The sequence below is a fragment of the Lactuca virosa genome, chromosome 6, assembly GCF_052849685.1.
Source record: "Lactuca virosa cultivar CGN04683 chromosome 6, Lactuca_virosa_CGN04683_v6, whole genome shotgun sequence".
NCBI lineage: Eukaryota > Viridiplantae > Streptophyta > Magnoliopsida > Asterales > Asteraceae > Lactuca > Lactuca virosa.
The window spans coordinates 51,243,969-51,269,227 of record NC_136431.1 but is presented as its reverse complement, the minus strand read 5'-3'; the positions used below and the strand labels follow the sequence as shown (position 1 = coordinate 51,269,227).

Here is a 25,259-nt window from a genome sequence, read left to right as displayed (position 1 = left end):
ATGGAGGAAGGTCAAAGACGTATTCATTGGGTCAAATGGGATATTATCCTTAATTTTAGGGATAATGGTGGCTTAGAGGTTGGTAGTTTGGATGCGTTTAATCGGGCTCTCCTTGTTAAATGGAAGTGACGGTTCCTTCATGAGACCTCGTCCTTATGGGTGAGGCTTATTAAAGGGTTGCATGGTGAGTCTGGGGCTTTGTCTCATAATGCGCGTTCGTTAGGAGATATGGGAGTTTGGAAGAGAATTGTGGATTGTATTAAGAAGATGGAAAGTCAAGATGTCTTAACTCCTGATTCAATTTCGATTGTTGTTGGTGATGGGTCAGTGGCTCGGTTTTGGGAAGATGTTTGGTGTGGAGGTGTGGTTTTTAAAACGCAATTCCCTGGGTTGTATTCGTTATCTTTGATGAAAGATGGGTTGGTCTCGTATTTCTGGACTTCTAGTGGGTGGAACTTCTCTTGGAGACGTGACATTAGAGGTGGAGTTGAAGCTGAACAGTTTCAGAGTTTTATGCAGATTTTGACTCCTATTCAGTTGTCCTCTAGTCCCGACAGGTGGTCCTGGAGTCTCGATCCAAGTGGGGTGTTTTCTGTTAAGTCCATGAGAAGACATATTGATTCGCTTTCCCTTCCAGTGAGTGGAGTGGGGACTAGATGGAATCGGAGTGTTCCAATTAAAGTTAATATTTTTTGTGGATGTTGAGATTAAATAGAATCTCAGTTCGAACGGTTTTAGAGGATAGAGGCGTAGAGTTCGATTCTATTTTATGCATAGTTTGTCAGTCTGTTGAAGAAAGTACTTCTCATCTGTTTTTTCAGTGTGAGGTGGCAAGTCAGCTTTGGAGGAGACTTGGGATATGGCTTGATATTTCGTTTCCTATTGATCATATGGTTACAGAGATGCTTGATTGGATTGATTCGTCATTGGGTATTCGTAGGAAACGTTCTATCTTGGAGGCGGTTTGCATGGTGACTCTATGGGTTATTTGGTCTTATAGGAATGGTGTCATTTTTAGTCCTAATAAGTTTAAAAAGAATCTTCTGTATGATACTATTGTTGATTTCTCTTTTCGGTGGTTTTCCTTTAGGAACGCTAAGGCTTGTGTTAGTTGGATTGATTGGATGCGCAATCCACTAATGCCTTAATTTGTTTTTGTATGTTTTGCTAGCTCCTAGCTAGCTTGTTTTTATTGAAGTTTTGATGCTGTTCAAAAAAAATATATATTCCGTCTCTAAACTATTAGTTTTTCCTTTCCGCCTACCCAACTCCTACTCTTTCAACATGCTCAATCATTTAACATCACATGACATGACATATTTCAAGGTATACCCCTAACACGAAACCGACACGATCTCAACACGAAAATAAACTGGTTGACACGACACATTAATTAAACGGATCGGGTTAGGGTCAAGCACTTTCAACCCCTTTAGTGTTTCGACCTACAAAATTACAATTCCACAATACAAAAATTTAACTTAATCAAACATTTACACATCTGTTGATCATTTCTTTAAAAATACAAATCCTACAAATCAAGACCACACATGTCCATCATCCTTCTTTTGCTTTTTCTTCTTATTTTCCCCTTCCGTGTCCCCCCTTCGCCTCAACACATTTTGACTGTTGTGCCCTTATTTCTTGCAACTTGCTCTTTGCATCTCGAAAAGGCGCATCAGATTTTGAAGCCATCAGTTGCTGAAACAAATCAAAGTTTTCAACTTTAGCCAAATCGATAAATATGTAATTTACGGATTTACCACCTTACTCAAGTCAAAATAAAAGTCAAACCTTAATGTGATCCATGGCTCCCAAATTGAATCCAAGAGTATCCTTGCATTCCTGAAGAAAAAAAAAGTCAAAATTAAGTTCTCTTTTTTATAACCAAATGTACAATTTGCTTAAAGAATAAAAATTAAGTCAAATATATGCATATGTTGACTTTTGTACCTTAACTTTCCGCATGAAGTATGTCTTTAAGAAGAGCCAAAAGAGGCCTTGTACTTGTTGTAGCAACTAACTGATTATGATGCAACTGCAATAACACTGTTGCAATCCTGCAAACTAGCTCAACCTAAACATTTAAAACAAAATAAATAAAAAAAATCATTAAAAGCTTATGATCTTTACTTCTTTAGTGAATATTAGAAACTTAATAATTTGTTTAGGAACAAAGTCTTAGACTTGGTTCTTGTTGTCTTCTGGTCATTTTGGTGGAGAAAAGAGTGCATGTTTGTGCTCTCTTGGTTTTATACAAGAGAGATCTTACCACTTATGAACTTCTTTTAGACCTAGAATTTAGGATTTTTTGCATGAGGTTTCCTCATAGATAAAGTCAGAAACAATATCCATTAAGATTGCTGATAGAAGGCAGGAAAGTTTGAACCCTTGTCTTAAGGGATCAAGTGCTTAATAAGAAAAAGGACTATGCCTTGAAAAACGCAACTTTTGTTCAAACTATAACCAATTCAAACAAACAAACTTTAACCAAAGCATTAACACCGCTTTTCTAGCCATCTTTACAAATTCAAACATTCACGAAGATCACTAACGGGTTTTTTTATGTTTTCATTGGCAAGTCATTCATATCATGGAAATCAAATAAACAAATCGTGATTCACATAATTAGTTAACGCAGAATATCATGTTATGGTTTCGATTACAAATGAAGTCATATGGTTACATTTGCTACTAGACTTCGGAATTTTCTCTTACATTTGCTACTAGACTTTGGAATTTTCTCTCAAGACCCCACATTGGTGTTTTGTGACTACAACTCGGCTATTCACCTTGCATCCTATACAAACTTCCATGAACAAAACATATAGAAATTGGTTGCAAATTTATGCAAGACAATTCTAGATTGTACTATCAAGTTGATGCCTATTCTCAACACCAAACTAAACCATTGTTTCAATCTAAGACGCTTCCCATTATTTTCGAGATGGCTCTCAAAAATCTCTTCGAGTACATCTCGAGTGTGATGTTGTATATATTTATATGTAATCAAAGATATTACTTGATTTACACATCACTTTGTTAGTTAACAAATTCTATTAGTTATGTGTAGCTTAGCATCTTGGGCAAGTTTACATTGTATATGTGTAACTATGTTTGTTTGCAATGATAGAAGATCATTTCATCATTTTACATTTCTTGTGCTTCAATTCTTCTCTCATAAAACTAGTGAACAAATATTTCAAAAAAAGATACATTGCACAAAAGCACAATACTCTATAACATCCCACAAAAGAATCCAATAATTGCCTCAAACTCCCACCTCCACCTACAAAATTTGGATCAACATAATGTGTAACTTACAATTCCATAATACAAAAATATAACTTCATCAAACATTTACACATTTGTGTATTTCTGTAACATACCAATCATTCAAAATCAAGACCACACATGTCCATCATCCTTCTTTTGCTTCTTCTTCTTCCTTCTTTCCCCTTTCGTGTCCCCCCTTTCTTCAACGCGTTTCGACTGTTTTGCCCTTATTTCTTGCAACTTGCTCTTTGCATCTCGAAAAGGCGCATCAGATTTTGAAGCCATCAATTGCTAAAAACAAATCAAAGTTATTTCAACTTTAGTCAAATCGATAAAAATGTAATTTACAGATTTACCACATTACTCAAGTCAAAAAAAGTCAAACCTTAATGTGATCCATGGCTGCCAAATTGAATCCAAGAGTATCCTTACATTCCTGAAAAAAAAGTCAAAATTAACTTCTCTTTTTATATAACAAAATAAAAATTAAGTCAAATGTGTTGACTTTTGTACCTTGACTTTAGCATGAAGTATGTCTTTAAGAAGAGCCAAAAGAGGCCTTGTACTTGTTGTAGCAACTAACTGATTATGATGCAACTGCAATAACACTGTTGCAATCCTGCAAACTAGCTCAACCTAAACATTTAAAAAAAAAGTTAAAAAAAAATAATCATTAAAAGCTTATGATCTTTACTTCTTTAGTGAATATTATTAGAAACTTAATAATTTAAACCTTATCAGGATTAGAAGACCAGTCTTTTAAATTTGATAAAAGCTTCAAAGCATCCGAAAACGGTAAAGCCTGCAAATATATAAAATTATTACAAATTTATGTAATGATCTTTCATAATTCATATACAAATACATTATTTTTAAATTTTTTTCACTTACAAGTAAAGTTTGTTCCAAATCATTTGTATGAACTTTTGAAACAGCACGAAGAATATAATCAGAAGGAGAGAGCCCAAGCATTATAACATTTGACCTAAATTCTCCACCTTTTCCCTTTTTCTTTTCTTCCTAAATTTTTCAAAAACAATAAAAAAAGTTAATGTGCATAGAAATATATAAAAAAGAATTTATAACAAGATCCAGAATTACTTCATTTTCAGCCATTCTTTTCAATTCTTCAGTTGCAATATCTAATGCTTCAATAATGGAGTCAGTTCCTGTGAGGGTATCTTGCGTCTTTTTACCAGCTATAGCAACAGCACCTTCTTCCGGAAGCTCTTGTTGAGGTAAATATCTGTTTTCTAAATTCTCCAAATCAGTCTCAAACATTTCTTCCAATCTTTTCTCTTTTTCTTCCTGAAATTATGTAAGCTACAAATTAAGTAAAATGTAAGAATATGCCAAGGGCAAAATCGTAAAAATACCTCGAGAAAAAAGGGTTCTTCAGTCCGGTCCCACCGTCTTATTGACCTGTCATGAGACCCCGTGACTAAAAAATCACCACGATCACTAATTGATAAACACCAAATTTCCGCATGATGCCCTTCTAGGGTTAAAAGTAACTCAAATTTATCAGCATCCCAATATTTTACCACACGATCTTTCCCAACTGTAAACATGTAATGTGTGTTTCGGACAAATTTTACCCCTGTAACACTACATTAAAAAAAATAATGAATTTCAAGAAATAAATACATTCGTAGAATTATAAAGATTTTAACTTTTTAGTTACCTATCAGCATGAGCAAAAATGGATTTGTGACAATCACCAAAATCCAATCCCCAAATTTTTATATTTTTGTCTGCGGACCCCGTTACAATAAGATCCCCATCAGATGATATATCCATGCACAATACTGGAAGCTTGTGACCATATAATGTAAGAAAAAACTTTGAAGTATCCATGTAAAACACCTGAAAGTTTTCAAGAAAATATTAGCAACTACTCAACTAATATAGAATAAAGAATCAAAAAGACATATCTAACCTTCACAGTGCAATCCAATAGCGCAACAGCAATATGTTTCCCATCAGGGGAAACAGCAACAACGATGACATCATCATTCATTGATAAGTTCTTCACAGTGGAAACCGTTAGATTGACCGAATCTTGACCTTGAATCTTTGTGGTTTCATATTCCCAAAACTTAACATCATGATCAGAACTACCTGTCACAAAACCACCACCATCTGATGTGGCGACAATTGATTGAATGGATCCTGTATGGGCTTTTACTACTTCAACTAAAGTGCCACTTCTTACATCAATAATTTCAAGATTGCCACTTTTTGTACCAATGACAGCGTATTTGTTCCCAGGAACAAATAAACTACACAACCCGTATCCTGAATCAATGGTGCGAAGGCAAGAACCAGTGCTAGGGTTCCAGATTTTGACAGAATTGTGACTTGTTGACATTAAAAGAGTGCTATCTGAACTAAGGGTAACACTTCTTACATCAGAACGATGCCCTTGAAGCTCAATGGAACTGGTTTTTGTAGTGGAATTGGTATCTATTGAATATATTTCAAGTAAATTGTTGTTTAATGATACTGCTAATGTAGCTAGTGAGTTTTTGGAAGTGATGGGGGAGAAGGAGATGGAAGAGATTTTCTTGGTGGCTCTTACAGTTTGTAAAAGCTTAAATACATCAGGGACTGTAATTTCTGTAACAATGGTTAGGTTTAAATCTTCTGTGTTTCCATTTTCAACCATTTTAGAAGATTTCTTCTCTTTCTTTCTGTTGACTCGCCTTTTTGCTTTACGTTTTGATTCGGTTTCATCTAATACGCGATATATCTCCACTGTTTTTCCTGCAGCTTGACAGGCTAAAAGGGTACCTGATTTGTTGAATCTTACTGTGGCTACACGATCTTTGGTCTGTCTTTGAATTTCACCAAAAGGTTTTAGAATTTCCCATTTGTTTTCAATAGAAGAGTCTTTGTTGTTAGTATCTAGGTTTTCTTGCTTAATGGTGTAGAATCGGAGCTCTGAATCTGCTGATCCAGTGACTAAATACCTTTCTTCAGGATCAACATCTATGGACCAAACTTCACTGTGATGACCACCGATTATTTGTGTACAATGTTGGGTGTCAAGATCCCAAACTCTTAAAAACTTGTCCTTTGAGGAACTAACAAGCTTTTTACCAGAATCCAAGAAGGCAAGATCGGTAACCTACATTCCAAAAGCAAATAGATGGAAGAAAATCGTAGGAATGAGGTGAGAAAATACTTTGATGGGTTTTAAAAGATATAAACCTGATCCCGGTGGCCACGTAGACGGAAAAGTCCAACTTCGCCAATAACATCCCATAGAACAATGTCATTGTCTTTGCTCCCAGATGCAAGTAATGATCCTGTTTTGTTGAAACGAAGGATTGTTGTAGCCCCTTTGTGCCCATTCAATGTTGTCTCACAGGTTCCTCTCTCACAATCCCAAATTCTTATACTTCCATCAGCATGCCCACTAGCTATCTGTGACAGATAAAAATAAATAAACACACGAGAAATCTCATTTTAGGTTATATCGATAAGTAAGATGCTCTCAAAGCAAATTTGAGCTAGATAAGATAACAATACGGGACAAGTTTTGATACGCTATACAATAAATACGACATGTACACGCGTAATAGGGAGAAGTGGGCACCAGAGATGAAGAAGAAGGCACGGCTGCAATGGAGGTAACGGCTAGAGAAGGGCCGCGAGATTGGGTAGAAGGTGTAAGCGTTTTGGCGCAGACGCCTTGACGGACATGCCAAACACCGACCTTCTCAAGAGCTGGAGCTAGTAGATGTTTACCGGAGGTGTCGTATGTGATGTTGGAATCCACTGACGCAATCACTCCGAACGCCGTCGCCGGCTCATACCGGAGATACGACTTCACCATTTTGTTGCTTTTGCCTTGTTTCTCTTCTGGCGTTTGATGCGATTGTTTCGTTAGAGGTTTTTGGGTGCTAGGGTTTAACGGTTTCAGGTTTTGCGCGTTTGACTTATTTTGACTAATTAGACTCGGGCCATATGGGCTTATTTAAACCCAAAATTATTTGGGCACAATTCACAAACCGGGTAGGTTCAAATTCAATTCCATCATCAACTAACTCACGGCCTCATGCTCTCTATTTTATTTATTTTAAGTAAACTCAAGAAATTAGATCTTCCATCAAAATATAATATTTTGGGTTCTGTACATATTATACCATTAAACTTTTTTATATATACATTGTCAATAATGTTTCAAAGTTGTTTAAAAAATATCATTGGCAACCAACATTAGTAGGTTTATCTGGTTATACTGAAAACTATAATAAAAACGTTTATGTGGATATTATGAGGCATATATGTGTCTATTACAAAGGTTACCCCAAAAAAATGATCAAACTGCATAACATTACGTTGAAGAATCAAGGTTTATATCTTTTTTTTCTCTTAAACACGATCAAAGCTTCGTACAACGATGGAAGGTTCGTCCAATAAAGAAGAATTTGGATTCTTAACAATGGATATTCTATGTAAAGGAAGGTTTCTGCCGAATCCTATAGTGTGTTTCAACCCTTTTAAAGCTTCTGTTAGGGATATAGATTTTAGTATCACTTATTACAAGGAGTTTATCTCTTTTCTTGAGAACTTTGATTAAAGGGAGGTGTGGTGATGTGTACTACTATCATGGACATCGATTACTGAAAGATACGTTGAGAAGTCTGAAAACAATAATGGTTATATTAGGTTTCTTAATGACATTTAAAGAAAATATTAGGATAAAGTTCTCAAACGATCAAAGCTATCGTCATAGAGCTAGCCCTAGTTAGCTTTCCCTGTGGAGTCAATCCTAATTGGCTTCCCTCATGGAGCCAACACTACCATTTTCCCTATAAGTGTATTCCCCATTTTAGTTAATGTATTATTAATTCGCCATTCAAGTCCATTATTCCCAAGTAATCATGCTTTTTTATTATGTGTTACTTTAAGGCATATTACTTCAAAGCTCCTCGCTATGTAAACATGCAAGTATGTCATACCATGTTAAAGCATTTACATCACTATATAATCATGCACATATCATCATTTCAACATTTATGCACATTATATCACTAGCATGAAGTCCTAAACATCATAGACAAATATTTCCAAGAAATCATGGCATGCATACATCACATATAATCAACACAAAACACTCCTTCTATCATGGACCTAATACACTTCTCACATCAAAAATAAGAATCTAGCATATATACATCCTAAATTCTCATACAAAGTAAGGAATTTAACAATAGCAATAACAAATCATACACAATAGGGGTACATGCAACCTATACAACCTAGGTTCATTCCAATACATCTAAGATATGAAATTTTCAACCAAAGTACTTAAATTTCACAAATATTAACTCACATTTGTCAAAAAGCGTCATTTCCACACTTCAAATCTTGTAAGTACTTGAGGTATCAAAGTTTCCCCTAATAAAACACAAAAAATTATATTACTAGATGCTTTCAAGGTTAAAAATGATTGTTCTATATCCCAAACATATAGACGAATTACTAGACTAAAGTTCCAGATTTTGTCCCAAAACATCAGCATGTTCAAGGCCATTTTAACACAACCAAACCCTGCAAAATTTACAATCTTTTTCCATATTTCAGTAGTTTAGACTTTTATCTTTCTGGTTACTACTTGTACAAGTCCATATGTGTAACATCCCAACTCCCATGTATAAAATTTAAAGCTTTATATATTCATGTTTTAGACCTACTCGACGAGTTGGCTGCCCCAACTCGCCGTTTAGAGACGGATCAGGCCGTGTGGTTTAAGGAATCTACTCGACGAGTTGGAGGACCCCAACTCGACGAGTAGAGGTTGTGCATGAAAACCCTAATTTTTAGGGTTTGCACCTTATTTAAAGGACCTTAAGTCCTTCCTACAGCCTCCTTACCACCTTTTCACATCCAAAAGCAAACCCTAAGCGAAGCTAACCCTATTTTGAGTGTGTGAGGCTAAAAGTGTGTGTTTGGTGCATTTGTTGAAGGAACTTGAAGGTTGAGAAGCTTGGAACGGGAAGGAGCTTGTAGATCCAGCATCTACATCGTTTTGGCCTTCATTTGAAGGTAAAAAGTCATTACCTTGATCATTATCTTGTTAAATCTCTTCATTCAATAGTTTAGGGCCATTTCTAGCTTAGTCTTGAAGCATTTCTGGTTTTGAACACAATCTAAAGTTGTAACTTCAGATCTGGACTCCTCTTGGCTCTTATGGACATAAAGCCTCAAGCTTTATGAAGCTTTGGCCCTCCTCCATATCCAAAACATCTTCCTAAGGCTAGTTTAGAGTGTTTTAGCTTCTTGAAGCCTTGCATGCACGTAAAGTTAGCAACTTTACGTGGTAACTACACCCTAGGAGGCTAGATCTACAGTTTGGAGCCTTGGTTTCGCTTAAGAGTGTCTGAATGAGAAAAGGACTGAAGGAAATCGATGAGTTGCATAGTCAACTCAACGAGTTGGATGAGGGTTTCCCGCTTTTTGGATTCTGCATGAACTCGGCGAGTTAATGATATAACTCGACGATTTGATTAGGGTTTACCCGTCTTTTGGTCACTGCATGAACTCGACGAGTTGTTGGAAAGTCGGTGAGTTGACTCGAGTTTTCGGTCTCTGAGTTCTGAAGAAACTCAACGAGTTGCTGGATGCACTCGACAAGTTTGGTCAACAAGGATTGTTGACCTTGACTGTTGACTATTGACTTTAACCAAGGTTGACCAAGTTGACTTCAAGGGTATTTTGGTAATTTGGGTTTTATAGAATTGGTCCTATGCTAATTGTAGGTGTTTGAGTTTGGAGCTGTATTTGGGGAGTTTGACATTATCATCCAGCGCTACTTGTGAGGTGAGTTCTTCTCACTATATCAACAAGGTCTAAGGCACCAAGGTCGACCCTTTATGGTTTGTATCCTGGTTATAGGATTATGCTATGTTAGGGATCTGTTAGATCTGTATCCTGGTTAAAGGATTATGTTATGTTAGTGATCTGTTAGATCGGTATCCTGGATATAGGATGATGATATGATTAGTGATCTGTTAGATTTGTATCCTGGTTATATGATGAAGTTATGTTTGTGATCTGTTAGATCTGTATCCTGGTATACAGGATGATGATATGATTAGTGATATGTTAGATCTGTATGACTATCTGTACATGCTAGTTAGTGTATGATATTTATGTGCACATGATTGTTTGATTGGGGTTGGGTTGAGGCGGACCTGCTTTGTGCTCTATGCCAACATACCCAGGGCGGCTCGGATAGACTGCAGACCCGGTAAGGGCGTACTAGTCAGGCCGAAAGCCCGGCAAGCGGTCCGAATAGGTTGTAGGCCCGCGAGGTGGTCCAAATGTGCCTATGGCTCGGAGAGTGGTCAAAATAGGCCGATGGCCCTGCGAGGCAGTCCAATCAGGCCGATGGCTCATTATGCATGTTGTTTGTATGATATTGTTATGATGTGTATGGCGTTGGTATTTTGGGGGAACTCACTAAGCTTCGGGCTTACAATTGTTGATTTTGTTTCAGGTACTTCAGATGATCGCGGGAAGGCGAAGGCGTGATCGTGCACCTCCTCATATTTTTATGATTTGATTTCTGGGATACTCTGACATGAAACTATTTTGGGAACAATTTGTAATAACTATTGGTTTTTGAATGATTTAAAAAGTTTTAAATTTGCATGATTTTTATGGATGTTACAAGTTGGTATTAGAGTCTTGTTTTAAGTGAATTGGAGGAACACTCGTGTGAATCCAGTCTCAAACTAAGGACAAGATTTTTAAAATGATTTTCAAATGGTTTTCAAAATACTAGAGGAGGATGCAAGTGTACGATCAGCCAGAGCCAGTAAGTAGACTCCAGAATACCTTACGGATTATTTGATTTTGTGATATGTTAGAACAGCATGCTAGTACTAGGCTAGGGATCTTCAGGAATTGCATGATAGAATTGCCTGATTATATGATGCATGATAGCCTAGGGTTTTTCCTTATATGAAATTGACATCGTTACTGTAGTTGCTTGGTGTATGCATCACAGTCGTATATAACTAAGATCTTATAGCCTGAGAATGTTTGGTTTGGCCTTATTTCCTGTTCTTGTTTTATGAAGGGCTTAGGGTAGGATCAGGTATTCGAAAGTCTATAGGGTCTAGCATTATGTATGGCTAGCATACACGAGTGCTGCAGGGTTGGTGGAAGTTTCATGGATGAGTTATGCGGGGTCAGTCGGCCAGTTATGAGATATTTAGCTTTCCTCTAGGAAGTAAGGGTTGAGCGCTCGCCTATGCTTATGTGTATTGTTAGGGCGTTTTTATGATACTTGCGATAAATATGGGTAGGTATGGAAGGTAGTATGGGCCCGTACTACCGAAAGCACAAGACCCATACGCGTAGCAAGGAAGTAACAACCCCTAGGGCTTAGTTGGGAGTTGGTTGCCCGATTGTTATATGGAGTATCTGATATTTTTCTGGTATATTTTCAGTATGGTGGTTACGAGGCGATTCATGACCGGATCCGGATCAGGATCAGGACAGCGCAGTCAGGGTACACCAGCAGTACCCGAGATTATCAGCCAGATGAGGCCAGATGAGATGGACGCCAGGATTCGGGAGATCCTGCATGATGAGGTTGCTACGTTGTTCCGGGCTCAGTTGCCGAAGATGTTTGGGTCTATCAAGACCGCCATGGTAGAGTACTTTGATAAGCGTTATGCAGCCATCACTGAGACAGTTGCCGCTGCAGCTTCCGCAGCCGTAGCAGCTGCAGGCAGTGGAGCCAGTCGGGCTTTCTAGTACCAGGACTTCGATAACACGAAGCCCCCAAATTTTAAGGGGATTCAGGACCCGATTATAGCCATGAGGTGGCTATCTGACGTGGAGGGATGTTTCTTCACATATTCATGTCCTACTGACCAGAAGGTCAGATGTGCCCTGAACCTGCTGAGGTCCGGGGGAAAGGACTGGTGGAGGTTGATGACAGGGTCGTATACTGATGAGCAGAGAGCTGTAGTGACATGGGATCAGTTCAGGGATATGTTCCGCTCCCGTTACATTCTACGGGTCGAGCGAGAGCGGTTGACTCAGGAGTTTTTACAGTTGAGACAGGATGAGGAGTCGGTAACGGAGATCACCCATATGTTCACTGAGAGGGCGATGTTTTGCCTGGAGTTTGCTTCCGAGCAGGCTCAGATGACACGTTATCTGAGCATGCTCAAGACCGACATCCGATAGTTTGTTGCTACCCAGCGTTGTGATACACTTTTTGAGTTACAAGAGCCCGCTAGCCGGCGTGAGCTTGAGATTGAGGTGCAGTTGAGAGAGTAGCGGCAGGCCCCGACGCAGACACAACCGGCGCTAAAGTGGTCTAAGACCGCTGATTCTAGGTCTGGAGGCCAGCGTGGCCACACTTGTAGCAAGTGCGGGAAGGGTCATTCAGGGGTTTGTCGATTAGGTAATGGGTGCCGCAAGTGCGGCAATGAGGGGCACTTTGCGAGGGATTGCCGCCAGTCAGCCCCACTTAAGGATATGAGGATTTGCTACCATTGCAATCAGGTTGGTCACGTGAAGACCAAATGTCCAATGCTCGTTATCAGGCCGGCGCAGGCTCCAGTACCGGCCACACTGAGGATTTCTAATGGGATTCAAGGTAGAGCAGGGTCCCCGAGGGCTCAGGGACGCGCCTTCCAACTTATAGCCGTGGAGGCCAGAGCAGCACTAGATGTGGTTGCTGGTATGTTTTCTATCTCTCATCTTGTTGATTATATTTGTTTTGTGCTTATATGTGTTGTACCCATGTTAAGTACGTTTTTTGTGAACTTCTTACCTGATTTGGTATTGTTTGACTCGGGGGTGAATCGGTCTTTTGTCTCGTAATCTTTTAGTAGGGAGTTTGGTTTGCCTTCAGGAGAGATAGAGTGTCCGTTACGAGTCTCCATCGCCAACGAACACGGGATTTCTGCTTCTTCAGTTTATCGGGGAAGCGTTATGGAGATCTTCGGGGTATCCTTCCCAATTGATTTGATTATGATTCCCATGGGGGAAGTATGTGTGATAGTGGGTATGGAATGGCTGAGTCGATTCGGTGCCATGATCGACTGCGAGGGTCAGTGTGTGGTAGTTCGAACCCCAAGTGGGGGAGAACTGGTTATCTTCGGTGAGGGTACCAGGGTGGGTTCAGGATTTTATTCAGCCGCCAGGGCTCGACAGTATATTCAGCACGGGGTGTGTTGGTTATTTAGCATATATGGTAGATACACGGGTCAGAGATCAGGTCTCGGTTTTAGAGGTTCCACTCGTCAGGGAGTTTGCTGACGTTTTTCCGGAGGTTATTTAGCATATATGGTAGATACACGGGTCAGAGATCAGGTCTCGGTTTTAGAGGTTCCACTCGTCAGGGAGTTTGCTGACGTTTTTCCGGAGGAGTTACCTAGAGTGCCTCCGGAGAGGCAGGTCGAGTTCAGGATCGACCTTGTGCCAGGTGTTGCCCCTATCACCAAGGCGCCGTACCGATTGGCACCACCTGAGATGCGGGAGCTATCATCTCAGCTGCAGGAGCTGCTAGGCAAGCAGTTCATTCGTCCGAGCAGTTCTCCGTGGGGAGCATCGATTCTCTTCGTGAAGAAGAAGGATGGTTCACACCGGATGTGCATTGACTACCGGGAGTTAAGCAAATTGATGGTGAAGAACCATTATCCACTACCACTGATCGATGATCTCTTTGATCAACTGCAGGGAGCATCTTGGTTCTCCAAGATAGATTTGAGGTCCGGGTACCATCAGGTCAGGGTACGGGAGGAGGACGTGGAGAAGAGCGCGTTACGGACTTGTTGTGGACACTACGAGTTCGTGGTGATGCCGTTTGGGATCACCAACGCACCAATTATATTTATGGACCTGATGAATCGGGTATGCAGACCGATACTCGATCGCTCAGTCATAGTGTTTATAGATGACATCTTGGTGTATTCCAAGACCAGAGAGCAGCATGAGGAGCATCTTCGGGAGCTATTGGGAGTCTTGAGATAAGAAAAACTTTATGCCAAGTTCTCGAAGTGCGAGTTTTGGTTACGAGAGGTTTAGTTCCTTGGATACCTCGTTAACCAGGAGGGGATTTTGGTCGATCCGGCCAAGATCGAGGCCGTTATGCAATGGGAGGTTCCAAAATCTCCCTCGGATATCAGGAGCTTCTTGGGATTGGCAGGGTACTATCGGAGATTCATATATGATTTCTCCAAGGTAGCAGTACCCCTCACTCGTCTGACGAGGAAGGGGGTGGATTTCCGGTGGGGCCCTGAGCAGCAGAGGGCATTTGAGACCCTCAGGCAGCGACTTTGCGAGGCTTCAATCTTAACTCTCCCAGAGGGAGTTGAGGATTTTGTAGTGATTGTGATGCATCTATCACTGGACTGGAGGCGGTCCTCATGCAGAGAGGACGAGTGATAGCCTACATGTCGTGGCAGTTGAAGCCGCATGAGATGAGATACCCCACGCACGATCTAGAATTGGGAGCGGTGGTATGTGCTCTCGAGATTTGGAGACATTATCTCTATGAGGTCCGCTGTACCATATACACGGACCATAATAGTTTGAGACATATCATGGATCCTCTGTACCTGAACATGAGGCAGCGCAGGTGGCTGGACGTAGTCAAGGATTATGACTGTGAGATCCTTTACCATCCGGGTAAAGCGAACGTTGTGGCGGACGCCTTGAGCCGCAAGTCGGATGGATCTTCTGTTCCAGCGACATGTATGAGGATATCAGTGGATTCTCCACTTGTGAGCTTGATCAGGGAAGCTCAGGCCGAGGGTGTGTGACAGGAGAACTGGAAACTGGAGAGAATATGGGCGAGATCACCAGATTCGTGCAGGATAGTCGGGGATTGTTGACCCGTTGTGGCCGGGTCTGGGTTCCGATGTCTGGTGGGGTCAGACAGATTGTACTGGAGGAGGCTCATAAGTCTCGCTTCTCTATTTACCCAGGAGCTACCAAGATGTACCGGGATTTGAGTTTGAGTTACTGGTGGCCGTGCATGAAGCGAGAGACCTCTTGGTACGTCGAGAGGTGCTTGACCTGTATGATGTTCAAGGCTGAGCATCAGAGGCCGCAAAGCAAGCTGCAACCTCTAGAGATTCCCATGTGGAAATGGGAGCATATCTCGACGGACTTCATCACCAAATTGTCGAGAACGTCAAAGGGTTTCGATGCTATATGGGTCATTGTGGATTGATTGACCAAGAGTGCCTATTTTCTACCCATTCGGGAGAGCTCATCGGCCGAGAAGCTGGCCGATGTGTATATACGCGAGATCGTTGCTCGCCATGGGGTTCCAGTCTCTATCGTTTCAGACCGTGATGTTCGGTTCACCTCGCGTTTCTGGCAGAAGTTCCACGAGGAACTAGGCACGCGACTTCATTTCAGTACAACTTATCATCCGCAGGCAGACGTCTAGAGCGAGCAAACTCTTCAGACCCTCGGGGATATGTTGTTGGATTAGTGTCTAAGTCCATAACTATATTTGGTATGTACTTGACCCGGTTGAGCATGATCCTTTTGGGTTGCCTTCACCAAACCAACTGGACAGGATGATTTATAAAGAAAGAGGATATTGTGGTTTATTAATATATTATAAGAATAATATATTAAAAGAGAAATCATATTTGTTTAATTAATATTGGTTAAATAATTAATTAATAATTAATTATTGTGACAAAAACAGATTGATTAAATAAAGGGGTCTGGAACAGCAATTATAAGATAATTGATTTTGGGCTGAGAATCCTTATGGACTGGGGCATGGACGAAATTAAGGTGGAGTCCATCTTGAATTCGTCCGAGGAGGCCTTATTCTGGAAGGTTCTGTGGACTGCTTAAGGCCTAAGCTATCCAGTTTGGGTTTTGACTGAAACCCTAACAGCTCAAGTATAAAAGGACCCCTAAGGCATTGGAAATCGGCCACTTGAACCCTTAGAAGCTTGGATCCGATTTCTAGCCTCTCATCCTCTCTCCTAAACATCATCCTCTTGCCTTGGTGTTTGTATGCCATTAGAGGCATCGCATTTGAGGTGCTTGGTTCTCGTAAGCTTTGAAGATTCAAGTTTCATACTACAATCAAGAGGTAATATTCTTACTTGGTTATTTATATAGATCTCAAGTTTTGTAGTATGCTAGATTAGGGTATTCAAGTCATGGATGAATTGCATGTACAATAGAGAAACCTAGATCCAAGCTTTAGGGTTTTGCATGAGCACATAGGATTGTTCTTTTGCTCTAAACCCATCAGTGGTATCAGAGCCTTGCTTGGTTTCTATTGTATTTGATGCATTGTATGATTGTTCATTGCCTGGATTCGATCTTTTGGCTTTCTATTTGACAGACTCGTCGAGTCCCAAAGAGGACTCGCCGAGTCGGATGAACTCGATGAGTCCAGTAAGGGACTCGGTGAGTCGGGCAGTCAGACAGAGGGAGTTTCGGGATTTTGCTTATTTTGACTTGGGATAATTACCATAAGTGTTTCTAATTGATAAAATCCGAATTTTATTGATTCTAGATGATTATCTTTGTCAAAATAAAAGATTTTGGTCATTTGATTAAATAATTATTACCTTATTTGATAAATGTTAATTATTTGAATTATTTGATGAATTATCATGCATGCAATTGGATAAGGTCAAAATTAGATAATCACCAAATTAATTGTTTAATTGTTTATTTGAATTTTGATCTAGATGATTTTGAAATATTTCAAAACTTGCCCTCAAGTTTTTGTATTTAAATTTTTGATTAAAAGTTAATTTTGAAATAATTAAATTCCAAACCCTAGAATTTTACAAGTTTAAAATTCAACCCTATACTATTATAATATTATAAGAATAACTATTATATATGTATAAGTTAAATGCTAGTCTTACCGTTAGTAGGCCTCATTCACGAAGCCGATCTAAAAGGGTGGTATAAGGTTACGGCCTATAAAATGACTGTTTAATGGGTGTCCACTATCACCCACCGCTTCCTTGATTGGTGGATGGTCATTAGCCTAACGGGTAGGATAGGGCAACCTAATTCCTCATTAAAAGTATAATGATTAATAAGTAACTAAATGTTTTTATAAAATTCCAAATCTTAGTTACTTTTAGGGAAAATGTGAATTTGATGCTATTCCATGGAATTACACTTTGTACCCTTGCTAAGACGTTAGTGGAGCGTGTGTGGTTAACCGACACACTAATATGGCTCTAAGCAAAAGTGGAAAAGGGTGACTTGTTGTTTGTTATAGATCAATGGAGCGTGTGTGGCTAACCGACACATTGATTAGGTGACTGTAACATTGAGGGCACCAAGTACATTCGCATGGTTATTCACACCTTGTTTGTGATCCTCGATATCCTAGTCACAAACTTGAAGGGCATATCGAGGTTTAAACATGACATTGAAAAGTTCAATGAATCTCAAAAGATCTAGGAGTTTCAATACATTTAAAACTTAATAACCTTTTGTTTTTCATGGTGGAAATTAGTGAATCGTCATTCACTTACCTTCAAATTATTTGCAATTTAAATTACGACATCCCTCTTTTAAGTTGTAAATAATGTTGTTGGATCCTAGCCCTAATTTCTCATTTGGGTGTTTAATTGGGGATTCTTATCTAATCAAATTTTGTCCATTTCCTTTTCAGATGTCGAACTCAAACAACGCTCAAGGCTCGAACTCTTCCGGCTCATTCTCACTCATGAATTTGTGTGGGAGGGTAATCTTCGATGGGAGCAATTTTAATGATTGGATCCGCAACATAAGGATGGTTACCCGCTATGAGGACAAGGAATATGTCCTCGACAAGGAGCTGAAGGATATAAACCTCGAAACTGCTACTCCCGAAGAGATTGCTGCTTATGAAACCCACGAGCGTGATGCTACGAAAGTCCATTGCATCATGCTCGCTAACATGACCGCAGAACTCCAAAAGTCCTACGAGGATATCTACCCCTACGAGATGCATCAAGATTTGATGGATAGGTACCATCAAAGCGCGAGGCAGGAGAGGCACGAGATCATCACTTCGATGATCACTACCAAGATGAGGGACAGAGAGTCTGTCACTACTCATCTCCAGAAGATGAAAAGATATGTTGACCGCCTCCAGAAGTTAAATGTGGACTTCAATGAGGAGCTGGCGATTGACATAATTCTTCACTCCTTACCTCCCTGCCACAACCAGTTCTGCATGACCTTCCACATGAACAAAGAGGAGGTCACGTTGAGCAAGCTTCAAGGGTTGTTGAGGACTACTGAGAGCAACCTCAAGGATAAATCTGTTGCATCAACTCCTACTGTTGCCCCAGTTTTGGCTATTGGGCAAGGGAAGGGTAAGAAGAGGAAGGCTCCTTCAAAGAGCCAACACAAGGTAAAGTCCTGTGATGGCACCTCTTCTAGTGGAACCAAGGCTGGTGCCGCTGCACCCACCTCAAACCCAAAGGATGCAGAGTGCTATCACTGCCATGACATAGGGCATTGGAAACGAAGCTGCCTGAAGTACTTGCAACATATCAAGGATGGGAAGATCAATCTGTCCTTCGCAAGTATTTACACTATTCAATCTAATGATTCATCACATGATATTTCTTGCGTACTTGATACAGGATGTGGTTTTCACATTTGTTCTGATTTGCAGGGCCTAAGAAGAAATATGGATGTGGAGCATGGGAAGATAAACTTGATCATGGGGAACAGAAGATCGTCACCTGTCACCAAGATTGGAGTTTACTCTTTAGTGCTTAGTAATGGATTAGGACTAGATTTGAATAACTGTTGCTATTCGCCAGAAATGGCAAGAAAAATCATTTCTTTTCATGGTTTGTATAGACAAGGATTTAGATATTCATTTGATAATGAAAAGGGTTCTATTAATGCTTATCTTAATGGTGTTTTCTATTTTGAAGCATTGCCTTGTAATGGAATATATGAAACTGTGATGGTTGTAGACAATTTAGGAAATGATGTGTTGTATGTCGATTCTTCCAATATTTTGGACAAAGCATGCTTGTGGCATTGTCGTCTTGGACATGTCAACAAGAAACGCATAACCCAACTCCAAAAGGATGGAGTGTTGGAGTCATTCGACCTTAGGGAAGATGACGTGTGTGAGTCTAGTTTACTTGGAAAGATGACCAAGTCACCCTTCACCGGTACTTGTGAAAGGGGTGAGGGTTTATTGGATCTCATACACACCAGTGTGTGTGGGCCCTTTAGATCCACCACAAGGGATGCAAACCGCTTCTATGTGACTTTCACTGATGATTATAGCAGATATGGCTATATCTACTTAATCAAGCACAAGTCAGGAACCTTTGAAAAGTTCAAAGAGTTTAAGCAAGAAGTGGAGAATCAGTTGGGCAAGAAAATCAAGATGCTTCGATCCGATCGAGATGGAGAGTACCTTAGTCCTGAATTCCACGACTACCTCAATGAATGCGGAATCGTTTCGCAATTGACGCCACCTAGGACACCGCAGTTGAATGGTGTGGCTGAGAGGTGTAATCGAACCTTGCTAGACATGGTTCGTTCCATGATGAGTCGTGCTTCGCTACCTATCTCATTCTGGGGGTATGCCTTAGAGACTGTCGCCCATATCCTTAACTTAGTCCCTACAAAGAAGGATGTCAAAACACCTCACGAGATGTGGACAGGGAAAGCTACCTCGCTGGCACATATCAAGGTTTGGGGTTGCGAGGCTTTCGTAAGACGAGAGACTCATGACAAGATCGAACCTCGTAGTGAGCGGTGTATTTTCATCGGCTACCCGCAGAAGTCCTTTGGTTATTTCTTCTATAGACTGAGTGACAATGTTGTCTTCGTTGCGAGGAGAGGGGTTTTTCTGAGAATGAGAACTCATAAGCCAAGGGGACAGTGGGTGGCAAATCGATCTTGAAGAGCTTCAAGAATCGAACGATGAAGGAACCTCTGACACTGGCGCTCAACTTGAGGAGGAAACCCTTGTTGAACAGATTGACGAGTCCTTACCTCTTAGACGTTCCGAAAGAGTTAGTGTTCCACCCCAGTTTTATGGTTTCCATATCACTACTGAAGGGGATACGTTTATTAGTGATAGTACACTAGTAAATTTGGACAAACCTAACAGCTATAAGGAATCCATGGCAGGCCCAGACTCTGTGAACTGGAAAGAGGCTATGGACATCGAGATTCAGTCCATGTACGACAACCAAGTTTGGAATTTGGTTGACAATGTGCCAAGTCGTAAGACGGTCGGGTGCAAATGAATCTTCAAGAAGAAGACCGACATGGATGGGAAAGTACACACTTATAAGGTGCGATTGGTTGCGAAGGGCTTTAATCAAACTCCCGGAGTTGACTACGATGAGACCTTCTCACCGGTTTCGAAGATAAAGTCTATTAGGGTGATGCTAGCCATTGCTGCATTTCATGACTATGAAATATGGCAAATGGATGTCAAAATCGCTTTCCTTAATAGGAAGTTAGCTGAGGATGTTTACATGAATCAGCCAGATGGTTTTGTCAATGCGAAGCATCCCAATAGAGTGTGTAATCTTGAGAAATCCATTTATGGGTTGAAACAAGCATCTCACAGATGGAATCTTTGTTTTGACGAGAAAGTCAAAGAGTTTGGCTTCCTGCGAAGCGAGGATGAATCATGTGTATATGTCAAAGCCAGTGGGAGTATAGTTAGCTTCCTCGTATTGTATGTCGATGACATACTGCTCATAGGAAGCGACATCCCGACCCTGCAGGAGGTTAAGTCCTGGCTTGGGAAGTGTTTCACTATAAAGGACCTCGGAGAGGCTGTCTATATGTTGGGAATAAGGATAGTGAGAAACAGGAGTAAAAGACTAATAGGACTTAGTCAGAACACTTACTTAGACAAGGTACTAAAGCGTTTTAGTATGGAGAATTCCAAGAAAGGGGAGTTACCGATCCAAAGTAATGCCAAGTTGAGTAAGCCTCAAAGTCCGAGTACCGAAGTCGAGATAGCAGAGATGAGCCGAGTACCTTACACTTCCGCAATTGGCTCGATCATGTATGCTATGAATTGTACTCGCCCTGATGTGGCCTTCGCTTTGAGCATGGTCAGCAGATATCAAGGGAACCCTGGCAGAGCACATTGGACCGCAGTCAAGAATATTCTTAAGTACTTTTGGAGGACCAAGGACTGGTTTCTAGTCCTCGGTGGGAGTGATGACTTAAGGGTGCGAGGGCATAGTGACTCCAGTTTTCAGACCGACTGAGACAACTATCGTTCACAGTCGGGCTGGGTCTTTACCCTGAATGGAGGAGCAGTAACTTGGAAAAGTTCCAAGAAGGAGACCGTAGTTGATTCAACGTGCGAATCAGAGTATATAGCGGCGAGCGAAGCGTCAAAGGAGGCGATATGGTTGAAGAACTTCATTGGAGACCTTGGAGTTGTGCCAGCCATCAAGGAGCCTATGGAGATTTTCTGTGATAATGAAGGAGCAGTTGCCTTGACCAAGGAACCGAGGGATCATGGTAGATCTCAACATATCGACAGGAAATATCATTTTATTCGACATCGGGTGGAAAAGGGACTCCTCGTAGTGAGAAGGGTATCGTCAGAGGATAACCCAGCAGATCCCCTTACGAAGGGACTGAGTAGGGTTAAGCACTTGCAGCACGCTAGGAGCATTGGGCTGAAGGATGATATTAGTTTAGATTAGATAGCTTCGAAACGTGTAATAGATAAATTCTAATTAACATTTGATGAATAAATAGAGGAGTATTATTTATGAGTAAAGTTACTGTCTTGTGTTAATTATTTACATATTTTTTCACTTTGCATGTTTTGACTTCCCGAATAATAAGATTATTCGAACAGTCCACAGTCGCTTATACTTTGGGAGTAGGTATGAAAGAAGACTGTCATGAATTGGTTTGTTGACTGTCTAAAGTGTATTAGACATAGCAAAGGTTTGCTGCAACGTTCATGAGTGATTATGAATAAGATTTGAGCATTGGATTAAACCCACGCTTTCTGGCATCACTTCATGGAATTTATCACGAGTGATCGCAAGACGATAATATCATATAGTCTTTAAACCTAGATATATGGTTTATTGTTTGCGAGTTGGTTGTGCATTGATAATGCGTAAACGCATCAGTAACTTGATGCTATAAAACGCATTGTTGTGCATGATTCGATAAGTGAATGGTAAATGCATATAAGTCGAAGTTTATCTGTTCCTTTTATCCTAAGAGGGTAAAAGCGATATCTGGGCCCCTCGATGATTTGGTTTGACTTATGTGTCGGGCATGGTCAGGACTGAATTGATGTGTTCAATAAAGTTCTATGTCAGACAAATCAGAGATCGAGAAACAAACTGTTGGACAATTAGTATGACTATGTTCCGTGTAATTGTATGCACGATATCTAGAACGGAGGACTGTACGATCCCTTATCTAAAGGACATGTTACTGATAAGATCAGAGTTGACAGCAACTTATGAGAGCTACGATTCCTAATCGGATCCTGAAGTCGTACTTGCAAATTTAGTTATTAGACTTATCCAAGTGGGAGACTGTTGGATTAGTGTCTAAGTCCATAACTATATTTGGTATGTACTTGACCCGGTTGAGCATGGTCATTTTGGGTTGCCTTCACCAAACCAACTGGACAGGATGATTTATAAAGAAAGAGGATATTGTGGGTTATTAATATATTATAAGAATAATCTATTAAAAGAGAAATCATATTTGTTTAATTAATATTTGTTAAATAATTAATTAAGAATTAATTATTGTGACTAAAAGAGATTGATTAAATAAAGGGGATTGGAACAGCAATTATAAGATAATTGATTTTGGGCTGAGAATCCTTATGGACTAGGGCATGGACGAAATTAAGGTGGAGTCCATCTTGAATTCGTCTAAGGAGGCCTTATTCTGGAAGGTTCTATGGACTGCTTACGGCCTAAGCTATCCAATTAGGGTTTTGACTGAAACCCTAACAGCTCAAGTATAAAAGGACCCTTAAGGCATTGGAAATTAGCCACTTGAACCCTTGGAAGCTTGGAGCTGATTTCTAGCCTCTCATCCTCTCTCCTAAACATCATCCTCTTGCCTTGGTGTTTGTAAGCCATTAGAGGCATCACATTTGAGGTGCTTGGTTCTCGTAAGCTTTAAAGATTCAAGTTTCATACTACAATCAAGAGGTAATATTCTTACTTGGTTATTTATATAGATCTCAAGTTTTGTAGTATGCTAGATTAGGGTATTCAAGTCTTGGATGAATTGCATGTACAATAGAGAAACCTAGATCCAAGCTTTAGGGTTTTGCATGAGCACATAGGATTGTTCTTTTGCTCTAAACCCATCAGTGGTATCAGAGCCTTGCTTGGTTTCTATTGTATTTGATGCATTGTATGATTGTTCATTGCCTGGATTCGATTTTTTGGCTTTCTATTTGACAGACTCGTCGAGTCCCAAAGAGGACTCGCCGAGTCGGATGAACTCGATGAGTCCAGTAAGGGACTCGGTGAGTCGGGCAGTCAGACAGAGGGAGTTTCGGGATTTTGCTTATTTTGACTTGGGATAATTACCATAAGTGTTTCTAATTGATAAAATCCGAATTTTATTGATTCTAGATGATTATCTTTGTCAAAATAAAAGATTTTGGTCATTTGATTAAATAATTATTACCTTATTTGATAAATGTTAATTATTTGAATTATTTGATGAATTATCATGCATGCAATTGGATAAGGTCAAAATTAGATAATCACCAAATTAATTGTTTAATTGTTTATTTGAATTTTGATCTAGATGATTTTGAAATATTTCAAAACTTGCCCTCAAGTTTTGGTATTTAATTTTTTGATTAAAAGTTAATTTTGAAATAATTAAATTCCAAACCCTAGAATTTTACAAGTTTAAAATTCAACCCTATACTATTATAATATTATAAGAATAACTATTGTATATGTATAAGTTAAATGCTAGTCTTACCGTTAGTAGGCCTCATTCACGAAGCCGATCTAAAAGGGTGGTATAAGGTTACGGCCTATAAAATGACCGTTTAATGGGTGTCCACTATCACCCACCGCTTCCTTGATTGGTGGATGGTCATTAGCCTAACGGGTAGGATAGGGCAACCTAATTCCTCATTAAAAGTATAATGATTAATAAGTAACTAAATGTTTTTATAAAATTCCAAATCTTAGTTACTTTTAGGGAAAATGTGAATTTGATGCTATTCCATGGAATTACACTTTGTACCCTTGCTAAGACGTTAGTGGAGCGTGTGTGGTTAACCGACACACTAATATGGCTCTAAGCAAAAGTGGAAAAGGGTGACTTGTTGTTTGTTATAGATCAATGGAGCGTGTGTGGCTAACCGACACATTGATTAGGTGATTGTAACATTGAGGGCACCAAGTACATTCGCATGGTTATTCACACCTTGTTTGTGATCCTCGATATCCTAGTCACAAACTTGAAGGGCATATCAAGGTTTAAACATGACATTGAAAAGTTCAATGAATCTCAAAAGATCTAGGAGTTTCAATACATTTAAAACTTAATAACCTTTTGTTTTTCATGGTGGAAATTAGTGAATCGTCATTCACTTACCTTCAAATTATTTGCAATTTAAATTACAACATCCCTCTTTTAAGTTGTAAATAATGTTGTTGGATCCTAGCCCTAATTTCTCATTTGGGTGTTTAATTGGGGATTCTTATCTAATCAAATTTTGTCCATTTCCTTTTCAGATGTCGAACTCAAACAACGCTCAAGGCTCGAACTCTTCCGGCTCATTCTCACTCATGAATTTGTGTGGGAGGGTAATCTTCGATGGGAGCAATTTTAATGATTGGATCCGCAACATAAGGATGGTTACCCGCTATGAGGACAAGGAATATGTCCTCGACAAGGAGCTGAAGGATATAAACCTCGAAACTGCTACTCCCGAGGAGATTGCTGCTTATGAAACCCACGAGCGTGATGCTACGAAAGTT

The 25,259-nt window shown here is 39.9% G+C and overlaps 2 protein-coding genes across 3 annotated transcripts; one reads left to right on the top strand and one right to left on the bottom strand.

The window, feature by feature from the left end:
- Positions 1 to 228: 228 nt before the first annotated feature.
- LOC145121523 (uncharacterized) lies at positions 229 to 1,148 on the top strand. The gene is made up of 2 exons (XM_079057255.1): positions 229 to 557; positions 716 to 1,148. The coding sequence occupies exons 1-2, from the start codon at positions 229 to 231 to the stop codon at positions 1,146 to 1,148; spliced, it is 762 nt and encodes a 253-aa protein (XP_078913381.1).
- A 2,052-nt stretch (positions 1,149 to 3,200) lies between these two features.
- LOC145119633 (transducin family protein / WD-40 repeat family protein) lies at positions 3,201 to 7,185 on the bottom strand. 2 transcript variants are annotated; one of them, XM_079055324.1, is made up of 12 exons: positions 6,878 to 7,185; positions 6,490 to 6,705; positions 5,216 to 6,406; positions 4,961 to 5,142; positions 4,653 to 4,884; positions 4,378 to 4,584; positions 4,168 to 4,296; positions 4,010 to 4,078; positions 3,790 to 3,912; positions 3,662 to 3,712; positions 3,390 to 3,567; positions 3,201 to 3,289 (listed from the first exon to the last, which is right to left on the bottom strand). In XM_079055324.1, the coding sequence occupies exons 1-11, from the start codon at positions 7,115 to 7,117 to the stop codon at positions 3,403 to 3,405; spliced, it is 2,805 nt and encodes a 934-aa protein (XP_078911450.1). In that variant the 5' UTR covers positions 7,118 to 7,185; the 3' UTR covers positions 3,201 to 3,289; positions 3,390 to 3,402. The 2 variants fall into 2 exon arrangements, with proteins under 2 accessions (XP_078911450.1, XP_078911449.1); XM_079055323.1 differs by having other exon boundaries at positions 3,201 to 3,567.
- Positions 7,186 to 25,259: the final 18,074 nt, after the last annotated feature.

Coding starts and splice junctions, on each gene's coding strand:
- LOC145121523 (XM_079057255.1), top strand. CDS start 229: ATGGGAGTTTGGAAGAGAATTGTGGATTGTATTAAGAAGATGGAAAGT. Junction 558..715: donor TTGTCCTCTAGTCCCGACAG/GTGGTCCTGGAG, acceptor GAGATTAAATAG/AATCTCAGTTCGAACGGTTT.
- LOC145119633 (XM_079055323.1), bottom strand. CDS start 7,117: ATGGTGAAGTCGTATCTCCGGTATGAGCCGGCGACGGCGTTCGGAGTG. Junction 6,407..6,489: donor TACGTGGCCACCGGGATCAG/GTTTATATCTTT, acceptor TTTGGAATGTAG/GTTACCGATCTTGCCTTCTT. Junction 4,585..4,652: donor AAGAACCCTTTTTTCTCGAG/GTATTTTTACGA, acceptor ACATAATTTCAG/GAAGAAAAAGAGAAAAGATT.